Source organism: Didymosphaeria variabile, assembly GCF_027946475.1.
Source record: "Didymosphaeria variabile strain IMI 356815 chromosome Unknown scaffold_10, whole genome shotgun sequence".
NCBI lineage: Eukaryota > Fungi > Ascomycota > Dothideomycetes > Pleosporales > Didymosphaeriaceae > Didymosphaeria > Didymosphaeria variabile.
The window spans coordinates 1,733,423-1,750,421 of record NW_026611629.1 but is presented as its reverse complement, the minus strand read 5'-3'; the positions used below and the strand labels follow the sequence as shown (position 1 = coordinate 1,750,421).

Genomic DNA, 16,999 nt, shown 5'->3' with positions numbered 1-16,999 from the left:
GTTTTGATACGCGCCCATTGTATTGAAGATCAACGAAATCATACGATCCGCCGAGCGGCGCATACGTTCTAACGATTCCAGCACCATGATGCAGTGGTCCTCCACATCGCTGAAGTAGGTATGCGCTAGCGTGGTAATCGTAATAGATCCCGTGGACGGGTCTTTAGGGGTAAAGGGAGGCGGCGAGTTGGCAATGTGGGAGGATGAAGGATTTTGGTGTGAGTCCGTCGTTTGGAGGAGGGCGTTGGAGTTATGTTGGCGCAAGGCGTTTACGAGGCCTGAGATTGGAGCGATCTGGGATCGGAGGAGAGAGAGTTCGGAGGTGAGTATGTAGCTATGCGTGCGTTAGTGACTCTGATAATATGTGCAACTGCACCTGAGGAGGAACGTACAGAGCTTTTGAATGAGCAATGTTTGGTTCCAGGAGAACTTCTAATTCCAATTCTGCGATGCTCTCCTCGTATGCCGTCGCGATAGGTATAGTAAGGTCGACGATACCATCGATTATTGCATGCATGACCATGCTTGCATCGCCACTTCTTCTCAAGACGGTCTCGGACGACTGCAAGCGTTTTAAGATGGGTTCTTCGATCACATCGGCGGAATGTTCGAAGAACGAAACTAAAGTGTTGTCGCTTTGAAGGAAAATGGACACCTGCTCAACGGAAACCATGAGACCTTTCGTAGCGAGAGTTGAATGCTCTTCCATGTACTTTGTTCTCTCGTCACCCAAATCGTGGCGATAGGCTTGAAGTGTTCTCACAGACTCTTGGTATTCAGCCGGGACCTGTTTTTCTCGAGAGGCCGGGCTATGGATGCTGACATGTTTGGGGCGGAATGGTGGGGGTCCGGTAGCATTGTTCGATGTGCGAATCAGTCGCTGTAGAGTCAATAGTACTATCATGGGTTAGCTGTTAAGATACTCAAGGATTCACAAGCAAGAACCTACCGAATACATGCTCTGGAAACCAATCTGCTTTTGTGCGATTTCTTGTATGAAGGAGATCTTCGATGGCAAGACTATGCAACTTTTGCTTCGCGCCAAGCATTCGCACCACATCCCAGCTTAGACCGTTTACAGAGTACCTGTCGTTAGGAGCACATAGTCAGTGAATGTCCTGAGAGCGGTGCTCGAGAAAGAAGTCTTACCATCGGCAGGTGACCCAGTCCTCGCGAGGTTTCTCAAGAAAACTTGCCAGGGTCGAGTTCGTAAGCTCATGCCTTTCTATGCGATCCACGGAGAAATCCACGACTGTTATTTGCGACTAAGAAATCATTTCAGCTGAAGCGTCAGAAGGAAGGGTATCATCAATGACGTGGCAGGCGTGGGAAGAGCGCAAATACACACCTGGACGCTCTTTTTCCTCCATTCGGGCCATGCATCCTCGTTCTGGATGTTGATACCCGGCTCACTGCCTGCTGTAGGCTCACGCGGAGCTTCAAGACTGATAAATCTTGCACGTTGACCAAGGTGCTTTCTGCCAACAGACACGCGCTCCCTGGCATGTTGGGGTACTGCAAAGACCCCTGGCGCGCATGGAAATGGCCGTGACAAGGTCGTATAGGTTGCAATGCTTTTGACAATAGGGAACTCAAGTACCGTGCCATGAGCCTTGCAAGGATTTAAAGATGAACGCGCCACACGGCACGAACGTGGTAAAAGAAACATTAGGATATACCACTATAAGACCCGCATCATTTATGCTAAATGCCAAACGCGAAATTGGCGATGGTCGATGTGATGGACCAGGCGGCGTGCTTTTGATGGGGGATGATTGCGTGTGGCTTGCGATGACGATCGGTCACGTGCACACGCGTGGGGAAGTCCGAGCTCCTTCTGAGCCTCATCTCGCCACGTGCTCGCCGTGTCCCCCACACACCCTGTATTCCGCATCATCCTTCCAACATGCTTGGACATTATCAAGAATTTAGTCGCCAAGCTTCCAGTTGATCAATGCTACCAAGCAAGAGCAGGGAATATGCAGGCGTGTACTGTCAGGCAATTTAGCACGCTCTCGCCACGTCGAGTTCCTTCGCGCGCGAGCAACACCAAAACCAGAGAGGATCCGATAAAGGAAAAGCCGTTCCGGCGGCGTGATTGGCACATTGCTCTCCTCCGTAGCAGCCTCATCCGCGCCGTGTACCAAACCCACAGTCATCACCAGATTCGGTCCAATTTTAGCCGCAAGATCGGTCGCAGCATAGGCAGGCAAACATCTTTCCGAAAAGGCTTGATCCAGACGTATGGGCAGCAGGGCGAGTACCTGAACATTGCTAATTGTCACCTCTGGAACATGGCTTTGAACGGTTGGGAGCCCAACGTCAGAGGGCGCAGAATGGCGGGCTTGCCAGAGCTCGACACGCAGGGAGCTACCCAGGAAGAGCTCGAGGGTAGCCTATTGCAGGCTGCCCACATTGTGCCGCAGTGTTTTGGCACGAAGATGTTCCGACGCATCTTTGGAGACGCGTATCACGACGAGGACTTTTGGGCGCCCAGCAACGGCCTGCTGCTACCGCGTGGTGTGGCCGAGGCCATGGACGACTGGTCCATCACTGTGGTACCTGAGAACGATAATTCTTCATACCCGATTCGGGACTTCAAGTTTCGTGTCATTGATCCGACTGACGAGCGCCTAAACCGCCGCATTACCTTCGTTAAGGGCGACTACCGCACCGGCCGGGACCTAGATGGCGCCAGGCTGTTCTTCCCCAAGTCCTTCCGACCAAAACTGAATTACCTGTACTTCAACCACTGTTGCGCGATCATCAAAAAGAATAGGCATCTGTTTCATGACTCTGCAACTGATGGAATTTTCCTCAAAGCCAGGAAAGCCGAGCAGGAGAGAACCCAGGCCGAGGGAAGAGAAATATGGCAGGCGCCTTTCACGCAGGAATATGATTTGTACGAGTATTGGAAGCGTATGCTTCGTGATCTTGCGCGCCTGGATCAACACCCGCATCGTACGGTTGTGGATTGGAGCATGGACTTAAGATATTTGGTGAGGTCGAGTAGCGTCCAGACGATGCAACAACAGGGAAGACCGAACTGGGGCGTTTTTCTTCGTTGAGATTCGGTATAGAAAACTAATAGTAATGTTCTAGCGATACGGACTGTGCCGACTTTACCTACCTATAAGAGCTCTTATCCCCTAGTGGTTACAAACCCTTGCTAGACTTCCCCACACTAGCGAGCTAACCACCTCGTTTAAGGAGGACCGAGCATTGTACATGGTCAATTGGCATCTGGCTGAGCCTCGCATATATATGTGCGGAGATTGGCGTTTCACTCGTTGTCGTCATGTTCAATTGCTACCGTTCGGACCATGCAGAATCTCGGCCGGGGGTAATGGACAGAAATAATCCACGCGGAAGTCGCTTAGGATACAAGCCATGTGTGGCACAGTGCAAATCATGGATCACGGACACGATAATATTTCCTGTGCCTCGTCAAAAGACCTTTCTTCGTCACCCTCTCGTCTTCCGAGCTAATTTACTAAATAGCGTGCATGCTCGAATACCCTTTGACGTTGCCTCGTCACACTCGACCATCGTGATCCCTTGACCGAGCACGCCCAAGTGCCGAGCAACATTTCTACAAGGTTACTTTAAAGATGATTGGCATGTGCAAGGTGTGAAGCGCAAAACAATGTTTATGCAATGCTTCCTCTACACTTGGAGATTTACACATGCATCAAAGATGCGTTTTCTAGAGAAAGAATCAATACCTTCCTACTTGTACCGGCTCCGAAACGGCCAAAACAAGTATTCCAACCAACGACCATTCTCATCGCAGCCATGGTCATCTCTTTACGCATCCTCAGCCAGTAACATAATCCTCAGCAATCGACTAAAACAACCCCTCCTTCTCTCAAGCTTCCCTTATTTGCAAATGACCTTCACCGACTTGATAAGATATCCAGGGACAGCGCAGCCTGCAATTCCGTCATTGGAGATGGGACCAGCTCCATTCTCGGCTCCTGGGGTTCCCGCACAGTTGGCCTGACGGTAATATTCGAATTTACAACCGTCGTTCGAAATGACGTTCGCGCCGAGATAGCTGGTGGCAGAGCCAGTGAAGCACTGGGTGCTTGTGGTAGTCCTGGTTCCCTCGCCGGTCACGCAGTAGAGTGATGTGATGAATCCCCAGGTAGTGCTCGAGGCTGCGCTGGTCGCAGCCAGGGAGGAGAGGGCGAGGAGTACGGCGGAGTATTTCATGGCTGGAGAGGAGTTGGGATGAAGAGATTCTTGGAGGAGAAGGATTGCGAGAAAATGATGCGACGCTGAGGTAGAGCAGAGGTGATGTTTTCCGAAGGATGGATTTCACAATATCGAGGCTTGAACGCTATTTAAGTACTTCGACGTGTCGGCAAACATGGTGGTCATTTAAATATGCAGAACACAACATGCCATCGAGATGTCACTGACGCATCACATCTGCAATAGACCTTCTCATCGTAGCTAGTAGTATGTCGCAATTGCACAGCCTGTCTTCAGAGAAGTAATACTTGCCACCAACGGTGACTCTGTCGACCAATAAAACATACCATCCTACTGCGGGCCCGTCCTCAAAACAGTATCCACCTTTCGGACTTAACTAGCGGGATGCCTAATATCAAAATCATGCCATGGAAAAGTTACGTTCTCGCGCACACCGAGAGGTAAATGCCGTAGGCCAACAACGCCTGTACCGAGCCTCGGTAACTTTAGAGGCTCTCTCACTAATTTGTGAGGGATTTCGCGCATTTTCATAGCTCCCTCTACACAAATAAAACACATGCAATGAACGCATCTACTCTACGTACTCTGAGTAAACGGCGTATATAGATTCTATCTAAGAACACGTGCAGGTAGTAGAGATGTAGGAAAGCGCTATTCTTCTACGCGCGGACACGCGATAGGGAAAATTCAATCTTTTTGCAAGAGGTCGAACCTCTGTATAGGTGGAATAACTATAGTGGATAATAGGGCCAGATTGTAAGCGTCTGATACTGGCATACAAGCTCGGGTTGACCGAAGTCTGCTCCATTGGGTATTGCTGGGCTAGCGCATACCAAAACCAAGTGCCCAGGTATCCATCTTCCTCATGTTACATCTCGAGGGTTTTAGAAAGCGTTTTTTTGGCTTTGGCAGCGAAACGTGGTATCAGGCCGACGATCGCTTAGATGAGGTATCATCGCTCAGGAGCGAGCTTGATAGGCCACTGGAATGCCATGGTGTAGATGAGCTTAAGTCCTCATCTGAATTATCCATCATATCACGGGGCAAGTCTCTGAAGATTCGTTGAGTATCCAGAAGTGATTGGGTACATGCCTGTCAGAGAGTGCAATTAGTCTCCGGGCTTGGTGAAGGCGAGTAATACCCAGTCTACATTCGATAATAGCTGTCTTCCATGCTCCTGAAAATACCATGAAGCCATAAGGGTTTACTTGGCTCAGCCAAGATGTTGGCGATGGTCGCGGTGAATGTTTAATATACAATCGCAAGCGATCGTCGAGCGGGCCGTTTTGATAGGAGTATAGACAAGTTCTTGGTCTAGTCTCTGAAACGGCTTTTTACACGTGTCGAGATAATTTCGAAGAAGATCCTGAACGAGCGCATCGCACGGTACTTCGACCACGCATAGCTGCGGGCTTCGTGACCGAGACCGTGTAGAAATAAATCAACCAACCTATTGTAATTCATTTGCTAGTTCGAATCTTCTGTTCTATCTCTTCACTGCCGCGATCCGTGCATCAATGGAGGGTCAATTTTCCAAGTGCTTGAGTTGCACTGCCTGCAGACGGCGCAGAGTTAAGTGCGACAAAGCCGACTTGTGTATACCCGGAGCATCAACAGAGACCATCACGCGCCAAGAGGAAGCGCGAGCCTGTGATAATTTTCCGCTCTGAGATGTGGTCTAGTCTCTTGCACTAACCGGGACGAAATAGACAGACCAAGGCGCCAGTAGCCACAGTGAAGGGTTTGGTACAGCATGTTTCTGGATTATATAACTGGGACTAATTCCTATAGGGAACTGTTTCATTGCCAGAGTATTATTACTGAAGAGATGTCACAGGGTCAGTACTGGTAGAGAAAGATGGTCCAATGATGATTACCAAGGGGAGTGATTCGGAAACTTAAAATGTCCCCATTAGGCATAGTCTCCCGATACCGGTTAGGTATATATGAATCAACGTAACAAACATACATACCGTAGACATACCTACATAAAGATACACTCAAACTTTTGTTAACCATGAATGATCTTGTCATCCTCGTTGTTGGTGCTACAGGCAAGCAAGGACATGCGACTATCGCAGCACTCGAAGCGTTGCCCCCACAAAACCCGCCAATTCGGATCCTTGCCCTTACACGATCATTGGCCTCACATAAAGCCCAAGCTCTCAAGAAGGAGTTTCCTAGCATCGACCTTGTGGAAGGAGATGTGGCGGAGCCTCAGCCTATCTTTAGTTCCCATCCAAACATCAACTCAGTCTTTTTAGTTACTGTCCCACCAAACGACGAACAACATGCGCTTCCAATGATTGACGCGGCAATTGCGCATCGTATATACCATATCGTGTTTAGCAGCGTCGATCGAGGTGGCGAGAGCGCTAGCTGGGAAAATGCAACGACAGTTCCACATTTCGCAGCAAAGCACAGGATCGAGAAGTACCTAAGGGAAAAGACAGGAGGAAGTCAAACCGAGTGGACAATCTTGAGACCAGCGGGCTTCATGGATAACTACAACCCGGACTTTTTCGGAAAGATGATGACTGGGCTATGGGCCACAATGCCGACCGATAAGAAAATGCAACTTGTCAGCGTGAAGGACATCGGAATTGTTGCAGCAAATGTGCTGACAGATATGGAAAGATGGAAGGAGAGAGCTGTGGGTATAGCCGGGGATGAGTTAACCTTCAGCCAGGCAGATGACATCTTCCATAAAGTACGAGGATATAAGATGCCTCGAATCTGGGATATGCCAAGTCGTGCAATAAGGTGGGGAGTTGATGATGCAGGAAAGAGTATGGACTGGTTTGAGAAGGAAGGATTCAAAGTGGACATGAATGTGCTTAAAGCGGAGGGCTTCGAAGTTCAAGATTTTAAGCAGTGGTTGAGATCATCTAATCGTTGACAAACCGATACTTATATTCGAGATTTCTCTAAACAAACAAGCTTTGTTGAGACGAACTCACGAACCAAACGGCATGAATCACCTTGCACCGTCAAAGCCACGTGAAACCATGTTTTCAGTTACGATGTTATGAAATGTACAAACGACGAGTAGTCATATGCTGTGCGATGTACTAGCTCGTAAGGGTGGTCGCCCAGCACCGCGGAGGAGTGGATAATTGGCTTTGCCGTCAGCACGCCGTCGCTTGACAGATGTGCCCAGAACATCGCAAGTAGTTGGAAAACAGCTCTGGTGCACGATCTGAGTAAGAAGACCGCATGTCGTCAGGTTCGTCAGCGGCGGGGTTCAAGCACATGCATTGCTTCGTTCGTACCTGCGTCTCGGACAACCTCAGGCCGTACACCTCGCCTAAGCTTAGATTAAAGCTCAACAGACCTGCGACGACCGGAGTATATAGCATAAGAAAAGACCACCATGAGTGATAAATGGTACTTAGCTCGAGTAGCCCTCCATGAGGAGATCGAAAAGATAAGCATAGAATGCAAGCCCCAGTTTCACATCAATCATAGGTTTTATATGCAATTTTAGACCAATGGAGACTGCGCTCTCTCCCAGTCCTATCAAGCAGCTACATCGCGCAGCATGGTTCCACCATAGGCATCACCGCTGAACAGAACACTACCCGATAAGTCACATCAAAGCTATTCCCACGGACGTCCACGGTTTGCCAAGAGCACGTGACTAAAAGTGCCTGAAGGAGACTAGTAGGCGAGATATAGCACAGGGCCCACTTGTATCAGCGGACTGTCACCCCTACGCCATCCGCCGATTCTCTCCTCCGCACGATCCCACATCCTCTAATAAGGCTGTCTCTACTCTGTCTTGAGTCCACCGCAGTCCTACCAGCGAAACACCAAGTATGTTGTTATTAGAAGCCATAAGTCACGTGTCTCCTAGCCATAGTATATATAGATATGTAGATCTAACTTCTAGTTAGTACCTTAATCTATTCTTTTACTCCTTTACAGGCACCATTCAACAATTGTTACAACTTTTTTGGAGATCCCTCTTGCAGCAGTGGCGCATACCACGTCAGCGCGGCAGGTTGTCGCCGGCCAATGAGATGGCTGCCTGCACAAAAGAGCGAGCGCACATTTGCGCGTTTCGCGACTTGAGCATCATGCTACCCTCTTAAGTGTCCTTTTGCCATTGTTGGCGGTGGGCGTTAATCGATTCAATACGAGGGAAGACAACGTTTTGCTTGTACGGCTGGCGCTCGCTGTAAGTGACCTACCCTTCTTGTTTCCTGTTTTTGGTCGCAGACTTATTCCCAAGGTACTCTCCCTACAACGAGCCTTGGTTCATCATCCGCTGCAATTCGAGGTTAGTCAGGCTCTGACTTCTTTCCTAGCTTCCACGATGCCAAACACTGAGCCAATGATGAGGCGATTCACGCACGAGCCTCTCAATAGTTTACGGCACATCCGACTCTTGCAGGTCATATCGGATGGACAAGCGACTGATGATATTTCTGTAGAGCTCAAGCAATTTCCCCTCGAATCAACTTCGACTCCGCGCTATCAAGCTTTGTCATATGTCTGGGGCTCAACTGAACAACCTGTCACCATTCTTTGCAACCAACATAGACTGAATGTCACAAAGAACCTGTATCAAGCGCTTCACCATCTTTGCCATCTGAATACCCCCATCGAGAGAAGGTACCTGTGGATTGATGCAATTTGCATCAACCAAGAAGACCTGTGTGAAAGGAGTGCACAAGTGCAGTTGATGGGCCAGATATACAAGAAGGCTGAAAAAGTAATCTGCTGGCTTGGAGAGGAACAAGTGCCTTCGAAATATCCACGTCACGATCAGACCCCGCCTTCAGATTCAAACTGGTCGGAACAGAACGAATTACTCTCACTTCTATCCAGGCCATACTTCCAACGTGCGTGGACATTCCAGGAAGTGGTCCTATCGTCCCGTAGGAGTATTAATTTTGGGTCCACCGAGCTGGAATGGGATTCTTTCTGGGAAAAGGCGATCCCTAGTGAAGCTAAACTCCTTAGTGAAGCTAAATCCATGCGCCCCGTCGATCAGGCTAGAATGCGTCAAGTGTTGCAGTTCCATACGCTTACTTCCTACAAAAGCGCAATTCACCTCGTTCTTCAAGATCCGACCATTGCTATAACGAACCAAACAATACTGGCAGATGCATGGCAGGAGTTCAGCCAGCTCACAGAGTTTGCCAAGGAGCTCATGGCCGCGGATGCCAGAGATATGGTCTATTGTTGGATGGGCATAGCCTCTGCCCTTGGGATTACACTGCCTGTACCAGATTACACGAAATCGGCGGAAACCACAGTGCACGAAGCTCTAGTCGCGGCCTTAGACTCGTACATGCATTCCGAACACAAGAGCATGCGGAAGACGCAGATGATTCGCAGTGAATCCCCATTGGACTCTGCGATGAGCCTTCCACAACATTGCCAGACCACTAGAGTTCAAGTCCGTGACTCGAAGTCGTTCACGATACCGGCCAATGATGCACTACTCGAAAAGGTTACTGAACACCTAGACTCAAGCGAATCTGATGCGGAGTATGGTTCCGATTATGAGGACGAGTCATGTGAAGAGCTCGATTTTCAGGGGCATTGGAGGGACGCTCTTAAAGATATAATCAATGATCAAAAGCGCGAACTCCTTTCCCTTCTTTGTGTCCTATTGCATCAATCACATTCGACTAACCGAGGCACCTCTTTACTCGCCAGTTTCCGAGAGGGCCTAGCTCTATGCCAGCGTGGCCCTAGCAAGAATGACACCGGAACGAACAAAAAGCACTCAGGATCTCAGAAAAAACAAAAGACCTGCTCGTCGACTATGGCAGTATCCAGAGGTATTTTCAGCGGTAACAATGACAAGGACGAGAGTAATGAGAACGACGGCTTTGAAGACAGACCAAGAAAGCAACCAAAAGGCCTGGAAAAAGAAGGCGATGGACATAAATATGCCTGTCCTTACTTTCAGAGGAACTCTCAGAGTCCTCATCTCCACAGGGCATGCCGTGGACCCGGTTTCCCAGACATGCACCGACTAAAGTGAGATTTGTCAGAGGTGTAAAGCCGTCCATTCTACTGACCTTACCTACAGATGGCATTTGTATCGGGTTCACTACGTCCACCAGTGCGAGAGGTGCGGTCAATTATTCGAGAGCGCATTGCTGCTGTCCTCCCACCGGCTCGCTCCCGCCCAAATGATTTGCGAGCTCACCGATTGGGCAATTACTTTTGATCGCGACCAAGGCTTTGCAGAGGCCCAGAAGATTCGAGTTAAGCATGCGAAATCGCATGATTTTTGGAACGTGATATTCAGTATCCTGTTCCCTGAAGATCTCGAGTCTTTGTGCCCCCCTCAATGTGTGTTATCGCAGAGATTCTTCTACTTGACCGCCTTCGTACTCTTCCTTCACCTTGATCGAAGTATGCTGCTAACGTTTCACAATGTAGATCACATGGATACTCAGTTCATGCAATTCTCGCACCAGTTCCAGGACTTTTGGAATCAACGATCCCGAGAAATCGTTCTTCATCGTCTGGAACATACATCCCTCTTGAACGACCTTGCCGCCGAGCAGACTCAAAATATGCATGACCATCTGGTTCAATTCATCAACGAAGTCAGTATTGATATCACTAACTCGTTCCAGCACCATGTTGCTGGTGCCAACCAGGGGCACGGAACAACGGAAGCACCCCATCCGTTGGTTGCCGAAGGATCTCTAAATCTGTTTGCAAACGATAACCAAGCGCATTATACAGATGCGCAAGGTCCGTTGTCCTTGTCTTCGAATCCCGCAGTCGCCCCTCCACACCCTGGCGAATCCCTGGCGGAGTTGTTCGAGTTCATGCGCACTCAAGGCAGTGATATGGCATGGGCGCCTCCCATGATCGATTTTGCAGGCTTTGATTCTCAGCAACTGAACCCAGATGACGGGAATAGCGAGCATGGAAATCATGGCGTTGTGGGAGATAGTACCGCGGAGCCATCTGAGTCAACAGGATTCCCATCTGAGCAGATTGCCTCCGATCCCGGCCCAGAGGATGATTGGGACCTCGTGGCGCGCTATAGATAGGCGCGATTGGAACTGTGTTGCAAAACTGCATCCAAGCGTAGGAACTCGTAGGATCTGAGTTAGCTCAATTTACATAACTCTCGTTAGCCCGTCCAATTGGCTCCAGAACTTCGAAGTTTCGATTCGGCCCAATAACTCTTCATATCAATTCTTTCATTCTAGGTACTCTTTCTAAAATATGGATCGTTGTCGCCGCAATCATAGATGATGAGATGCATTCTACTCACTTCACCTATAGCAGATATCACTAAAATTTGATCACAGCTCCGACAATGGTGCCTGGTGTGAACACAAACAATAGAAAGAGCCCCGCAAAAAGACGTAATCGCACCAGGAACAAAGGCCTCAAGCGCCCAAGATTACTTCGGAGTTGGTCTTTGGACGTTGCGCATAATCACTTATAACGATGGCAAAGGCAACTGAAGCATTGGATTTCTAAATTCGAATAAGCCGGACAATCCTACGGACTCAATTGCAGGGTCGTAGGCGTGAACCTCATGTATCACATTATATCGTTGGCTGAGCTGCAATCCTGTTGTGAATACCTTCACTATCATTGTTCGGATGCTACAAAGTTGCTTAGTGTTGGGGACCCGCCGCCCACACTATTCCTGTAATTCTGTCTGAACAGAGACTCTCACAGTGGCAATCTACTGTCTCAACACATTAATAAGACTACCAATCAAAAGGTAATTGCAACGGCCAAGAAGAAAATTATTGATAAAGTAACAAGTATATATAGTATAGGTATGTACACCAGCCATGTAGTAGAGCTTACTCAACTCTACACAGGCGCCCGTCACCATCAACCTCGAAAAACTCATGCCCTGGGTTTGGCTTCCCATACAGAAGGAAGTCAGGATCGTACTTCTGCTTCAATGAGAGCAGCTTATCGTAATTAGGACCAAAGTAATCCTCTTTCCAGTTCGGATTAGTGAACGTGTCTTCGTTCATGTACGACCCACTGCCGGGCGTAAGCGCACTCAGCTTCGGCTTCACGAACGTGTCCATCGCGGTGTACAGCCCGGAAAGCGTCTCCAAGGAGTCATTCACAGGGTCGAAGGGAGACTGGGAGTAGACATAGATGGTCGCGTCGCGCCACGCGGGATGCACGGCGTTGGTGGAGGGTGTGTTGCCGACGCGTGCGTTTGAGACGTTAAAGGCGGCACCACCGACCATGAAGCGCGAGTCAGCAAGGATCTCGCGGTAGGCGTTGGTGAGGGCGTCGACGTTGGTCTCGACAACTTTCTGCGGAATCAAGCGGCTGGTGATGACGTCGGAGATGGAGAAGGGGCCGTAGGGGAAGGTCTTCTTCGTAGCGCTCGTAGTGGGTCCAGTAGCTTGTGTCGTCGCTCAGTGCGAGGTTATAGGTCAGGTTTTGTGCTTTAAGATAGTCGGTGTAGGGCGTCAACACCTTCCGCACTTCCGAGGAGTCGTGGCCTGGCCAAGAAATGAAGTTGATAGCGAAGGTGGTCTGGGTCGTCTGGAAGGCACTCTGGAAGCCGGGCAGTTGATTGAGCGTGAGAAGTTGCGTTTGCCATTCCGCGAAGGCAGCGAAAAATGCGTCGGAAAGAGTGTGGTTGAGGTTTAGAACGGCACCGGCGACCTTGCCATCCTGCCATGTTTTTGCGGTAAGGGAGATGACTACAGCATAGGCTCCTGCACCACCACCAGAAAGAGCCCAGTAAAGATCGCTGTTCTTGTCGGGGCTTGCAATGAGGTGCTCGCCTTCGGTCGTGACGACCTCCCACTCCAGTGCCTGGTCAGCTCCGAGCCCATATGCGCCGGACAACGCGCTGAAGCCGGAGGTCTGCGTGTACCCCCCAACAACACCAACAGTTGGACAGTACCCAGCCACGATGCGCTTCTTGTTCTGTTCGCCAGCAGCGAGGACATCGTATCCTTGCACGCCTGCGCCCATCTTGACGGCATTTCCAGTGTACTTTGAGCTATTATACGTATCGAGGAACTCGATGTTCTTGAGATTGTGGGTCCATAGACTCAACGCGCCCTTTCCAGTTGACCGTCCCAAGTAGTCGTGTCCAGTATTCTTCACGACCAAGCGGATGTTGTGTTGTTTCGCGAATTTTACTCCGGCGATTGCATCCTCAGCCTTCGTCACATTGATGCTGTATGTTGGAGAATTCCCAAGCGTGCAGGTGTTGGGATTGACGTTCGGGAAAGGGCTACAAGTGTTGTTTTGGAAGTACGGCGCCATGGGCGAGGCGGGATCTTGCATACTAAATGCAAATTAGACACGATTCCTAGCAAAACCAAAATCACTCAGCACTCACTGCGGCGGAGTATATATCCACTGGGCTTGCAGATTCTTGCATGTGGCGCTTTCAAAGTTGGAGTCATGACATCCCTTTGCCAACGGGGTATTTGCAATAAGCCGTCCTCCCACAGTCTGGTTCAAGCTTGCCCATTGCTCAGCGGTTGGCCATGCAGCATCACCTGGAAGGACTTTGCAGTTGGCTGGTGTAGTTGCGCGAGGAATACTGACAGCGACAGAATTGCCACCAAAGAGCGATAGACCGAAAAGGACTGGGCCTAGCATTTTGACGACGGGTCTCAACGGTAGAAAGAATGTGGTGACCACTATCAGCCTGCCAAGAGAAACGTTTCAAGGAAACATTGCGCATAAATACTTTCGTGTCTGCTTTACACGTCCCCGGAGTTTACTCTATTAAGGTAGGTTGGGTTGTCTCCTGACGAGGTGGCGAAGTAAGGATGGTTCGTACAATGGTAAGATGGATCCGAACCATGGCCCTTGTCTGAAGCCTGTCGAATGTGGCCTAGCACATTACAAATGGGTGTGAACGGGCGCTCAGCTCCCGTTCAATCTTCTCGTATCGGACCGTTGCTGTCAATGCCCTCAAACAGTCCCCGCGTCCCCCGTGGCAAGGGCGCTCTGTGAAATTGCACTTACACATCATTTGTACGCATAGAAAGCATATTTATCTCTCAGTCTCTGCTTGTTGAGGACTAAGCCTCAACGTTCACAACGAAGCTCAGCAACTCGGTTCCATGGACCGACTACCGATAGATGCACAAGTCACAAACCAGGTGTGGATTTTCCGGAACCAAGAAAAGAATCCACGCGAATGCTGCAGGGGAAGGTCTTGTCGGGCCCGGCCTCAAGGATCGCGTGGGATCTTAGCTGACGAGGTCCCATACCCGGGCATTGCCGCTTTCGGCAGGTGAGCTGTCGATCGTCTAAGCCACGGCAGAGTCTCAAGGTCAGGTGGAAACAGGGTGCATGGACCAAGTAAAATCGAAAGGACGCTATGGAAGAAATGCGGGAATAACGAGCAGCGAAGTTTTCATCGTTCTTTCGCGCGGGAGAGGTTATGCTCATCATGGCGAAAACTTGCAGTTCACTGGAGCACCGAGGCTGGACAAGACAATACCCAAATGCGAAGACTAGCGCGATTCGCAGCATGTCTCACTAGGCCTGAAGTCATCCCGTACGGCAGGTATGTCTTAAGCTTTTGCCAAGTTGTATCATCGATCGCAGCAGATGTCAACCTGGCGGTCGGATCATGGCACACGGACATGCGCCACGTGATTCATCTGCTGTGCCCAGTAACACAAGACGCAGGCTCGTGAATAAGTTTTCTTGTTATTGTCGAGGGTTGGCCCAATGAAGCAGGGGCAAAATATGTCTTCATTCAATTCCACTCCAAGATGATTGATCATATAAAGTGTCACATGGTCCTACATTGGTTATTGTATCTGGACTTATCAATAAGGGAATTCTTCACTAGGATCAGCAAAGAGTCTCACAAGTCACATCGCCAGTGAAGAGGTTAGATCGTCGAAACTTTCGACATTGATTTGCCTCAAAAACGCAGGTTTTAATATGATAGGGTCCTTTGAGTGCGAACCTGTCCAATTTATTCCAATGAATCTCTATCTATACACTAAAGGATATGCCCGAAAGACTCTCAGATGATAGCTTATGTAAATATTCGTATGTGTTCACGTTTGATAATCCTATCAATGGCAACTCCTCTATAACCCAGTTAGACACCCAGCTACCTTCTAATTTTCTCTGCAACCGTGAGCTCTAAGCTCCTTCTAATCGTAGCTAAAACCCAAGCTTTTGAGCAAAGCGTATGAACACACCATAATCCTTGAACAGTGGCACAAACCATACGATAGCAGTCCAAGCCGTCCACAACCACCATGTTCGTTTGTCGGCCGAAAACCCGCGCATCGTCAAAATCCGGAAAGAAATCAACGCGCCAACCCCAACTGGCAACACATATCCAACGAAGCTAAGATTCCAAAAGAGAGGACATACTAGCGACCACACTGCAACGGGAATAGCAATCGTCCATCGAGCCGGCCCATCTCCAAGCACCAACGGAGCAGTACCTCTCCCTCGTGCCCGGTCGCCTTCCTGATCTTTCATGTCTTGTACATGCATGGTGGTACCTATCACACCACTCGTCATGAGAAGCCACCACCAGGCCGGTACAGGTATATCGAAGCCCATCCCCGCAGCGACTCGCATAGCACCCTTGTTGTACTGTGAGAACGCTACAGCAATGATCCCATTGCGAACAATCCAATTGTGGTTTCCGCCACCAAGATCATTGTACATCCACGTCAGCATGAACAATAAGGCTGTCTCCTCCCAAGCGCCAATAATGTAGTTGAGCCCGAGAACTATCGGCAACGCAATCAAGTGTAGAGTCGTAGTTTGAGCACAGGTTATACGGCCAGACGGGATTGGTCTCCATGGCTTGTTGATCGCGTCCTCAGTTGCTGATTCGGGATCCCGTTGGTTTGCGAGATCGAAGATCAAGAGATTCAGCCAGTTCCAGAGCATGACAATTGGAATGCGACTGAGAATGTGTATGAGATCGGGCGAGTTATTGTTAGTGAGGGCAGACCCGGACAGAGCCGCTGCGATGCCGAACAAAGTGTCGGGTCCAACGAAGGTTGCGAAATCGCTTTCTGTGAACAGCCATAGAGTTTTTGCGAAGTATTTGGGAGCCCATGGGTTTTGAATCTGCATGGGATGACATCGTCAGTATATCTATATCGTGTTGCGCTGGGTTCATCTTACAGGGGCAGGCTGGCCACGTCCGTTCGCTTGGGGCTGGGTGAAGTCACCCGTTTTTTCCACCTGATATTCCATGACTAAATCCAATTCCCGGTTAGTCACGACTTTGTGAGAGTCGCATGCAAAAGCCGCCGCACAGCAGCAAGAAGATAAGCCTTAGTCGAAGGTGAAAGGAACCAAGTCACTGAGAAGAACCAGCAGTGGTGTGATGATGAGGTGGTTTGCCAGTGGTAATTCACGCTGAGAATATAAGATGGTACAGGTAGCTCAGTAGCAGATGCGCTCCAGCACGGAAATTGCTGTTTCGTGACGCTATGCACTCTTCGCAATCGAGAGCGCCTACAATGTTCAATTTTGGTTCCGGGCTGTGCTAATTCGAGTAATGAGGAGCACAACATGTTTCAGTCACTGTCACATGAAGGCTACATTTAAACCCGCCGCTTCAGGTAATGCCCGGAAGATGCCGCCGTCGTATTGGAAGGAACACGTTTAATGGAGCCAGCGATCTGGACGATGGACGTCTTCGACCGCAACATGACTCAAATGACATCCGCATAGCCAAACTTCTTTACAGTTAGGTCTTGGTCTTCGTGCATCCATGAACAATGTCTCGTCAGAAAATTAGAGTATCTAGCTGGGAGGAACAACACCACTATCCTTATAATGGGTCCGG

The 16,999-nt window shown here is 49.5% G+C and overlaps 6 protein-coding genes across 6 annotated transcripts; 3 read left to right on the top strand and 3 right to left on the bottom strand.

Annotated features, from left to right (window-relative positions):
- Window positions 1-334: 334 nt before the first annotated feature.
- Window positions 335-958, bottom strand: N0V89_012617 (uncharacterized protein; the record flags this gene model as incomplete). Its single annotated transcript, XM_056221338.1, has 2 exons — window positions 335-787; window positions 950-958. 2 exons carry the CDS (start codon window positions 956-958, stop codon window positions 335-337), a joined length of 462 nt encoding a protein of 153 aa, XP_056065325.1.
- A 1,021-nt stretch (window positions 959-1,979) lies between these two features.
- On the top strand, window positions 1,980-3,068 carry N0V89_012616 (uncharacterized protein; the record flags this gene model as incomplete). The annotated part of the gene is made up of 2 exons (XM_056221337.1): window positions 1,980-1,987; window positions 2,009-3,068. 2 exons carry the CDS (start codon window positions 1,980-1,982, stop codon window positions 3,066-3,068), a joined length of 1,068 nt encoding a protein of 355 aa, XP_056065324.1.
- A 3,167-nt stretch (window positions 3,069-6,235) lies between these two features.
- N0V89_012615 (uncharacterized protein) lies at window positions 6,236-7,117 on the top strand (the record flags this gene model as incomplete). Its single annotated transcript, XM_056221336.1, has 1 exon — window positions 6,236-7,117. The coding sequence occupies one exon, from the start codon at window positions 6,236-6,238 to the stop codon at window positions 7,115-7,117; it is 882 nt and encodes a 293-aa protein (XP_056065323.1).
- A 3,414-nt stretch (window positions 7,118-10,531) lies between these two features.
- N0V89_012614 (uncharacterized protein) lies at window positions 10,532-11,249 on the top strand (the record flags this gene model as incomplete). The annotated part of the gene is made up of 2 exons (XM_056221335.1): window positions 10,532-10,535; window positions 10,624-11,249. 2 exons carry the CDS (start codon window positions 10,532-10,534, stop codon window positions 11,247-11,249), a joined length of 630 nt encoding a protein of 209 aa, XP_056065322.1.
- A 774-nt stretch (window positions 11,250-12,023) lies between these two features.
- Window positions 12,024-12,260, bottom strand: N0V89_012613 (uncharacterized protein; the record flags this gene model as incomplete). Its single annotated transcript, XM_056221334.1, has 2 exons — window positions 12,024-12,213; window positions 12,253-12,260. The coding sequence occupies 2 exons, from the start codon at window positions 12,258-12,260 to the stop codon at window positions 12,024-12,026; spliced, it is 198 nt and encodes a 65-aa protein (XP_056065321.1).
- Window positions 12,261-12,438: 178 nt separating this feature from the next.
- N0V89_012612 (uncharacterized protein) lies at window positions 12,439-13,467 on the bottom strand (the record flags this gene model as incomplete). The annotated part of the gene is made up of 2 exons (XM_056221333.1): window positions 12,439-13,435; window positions 13,460-13,467. The coding sequence occupies 2 exons, from the start codon at window positions 13,465-13,467 to the stop codon at window positions 12,439-12,441; spliced, it is 1,005 nt and encodes a 334-aa protein (XP_056065320.1).
- Window positions 13,468-16,999: the final 3,532 nt, after the last annotated feature.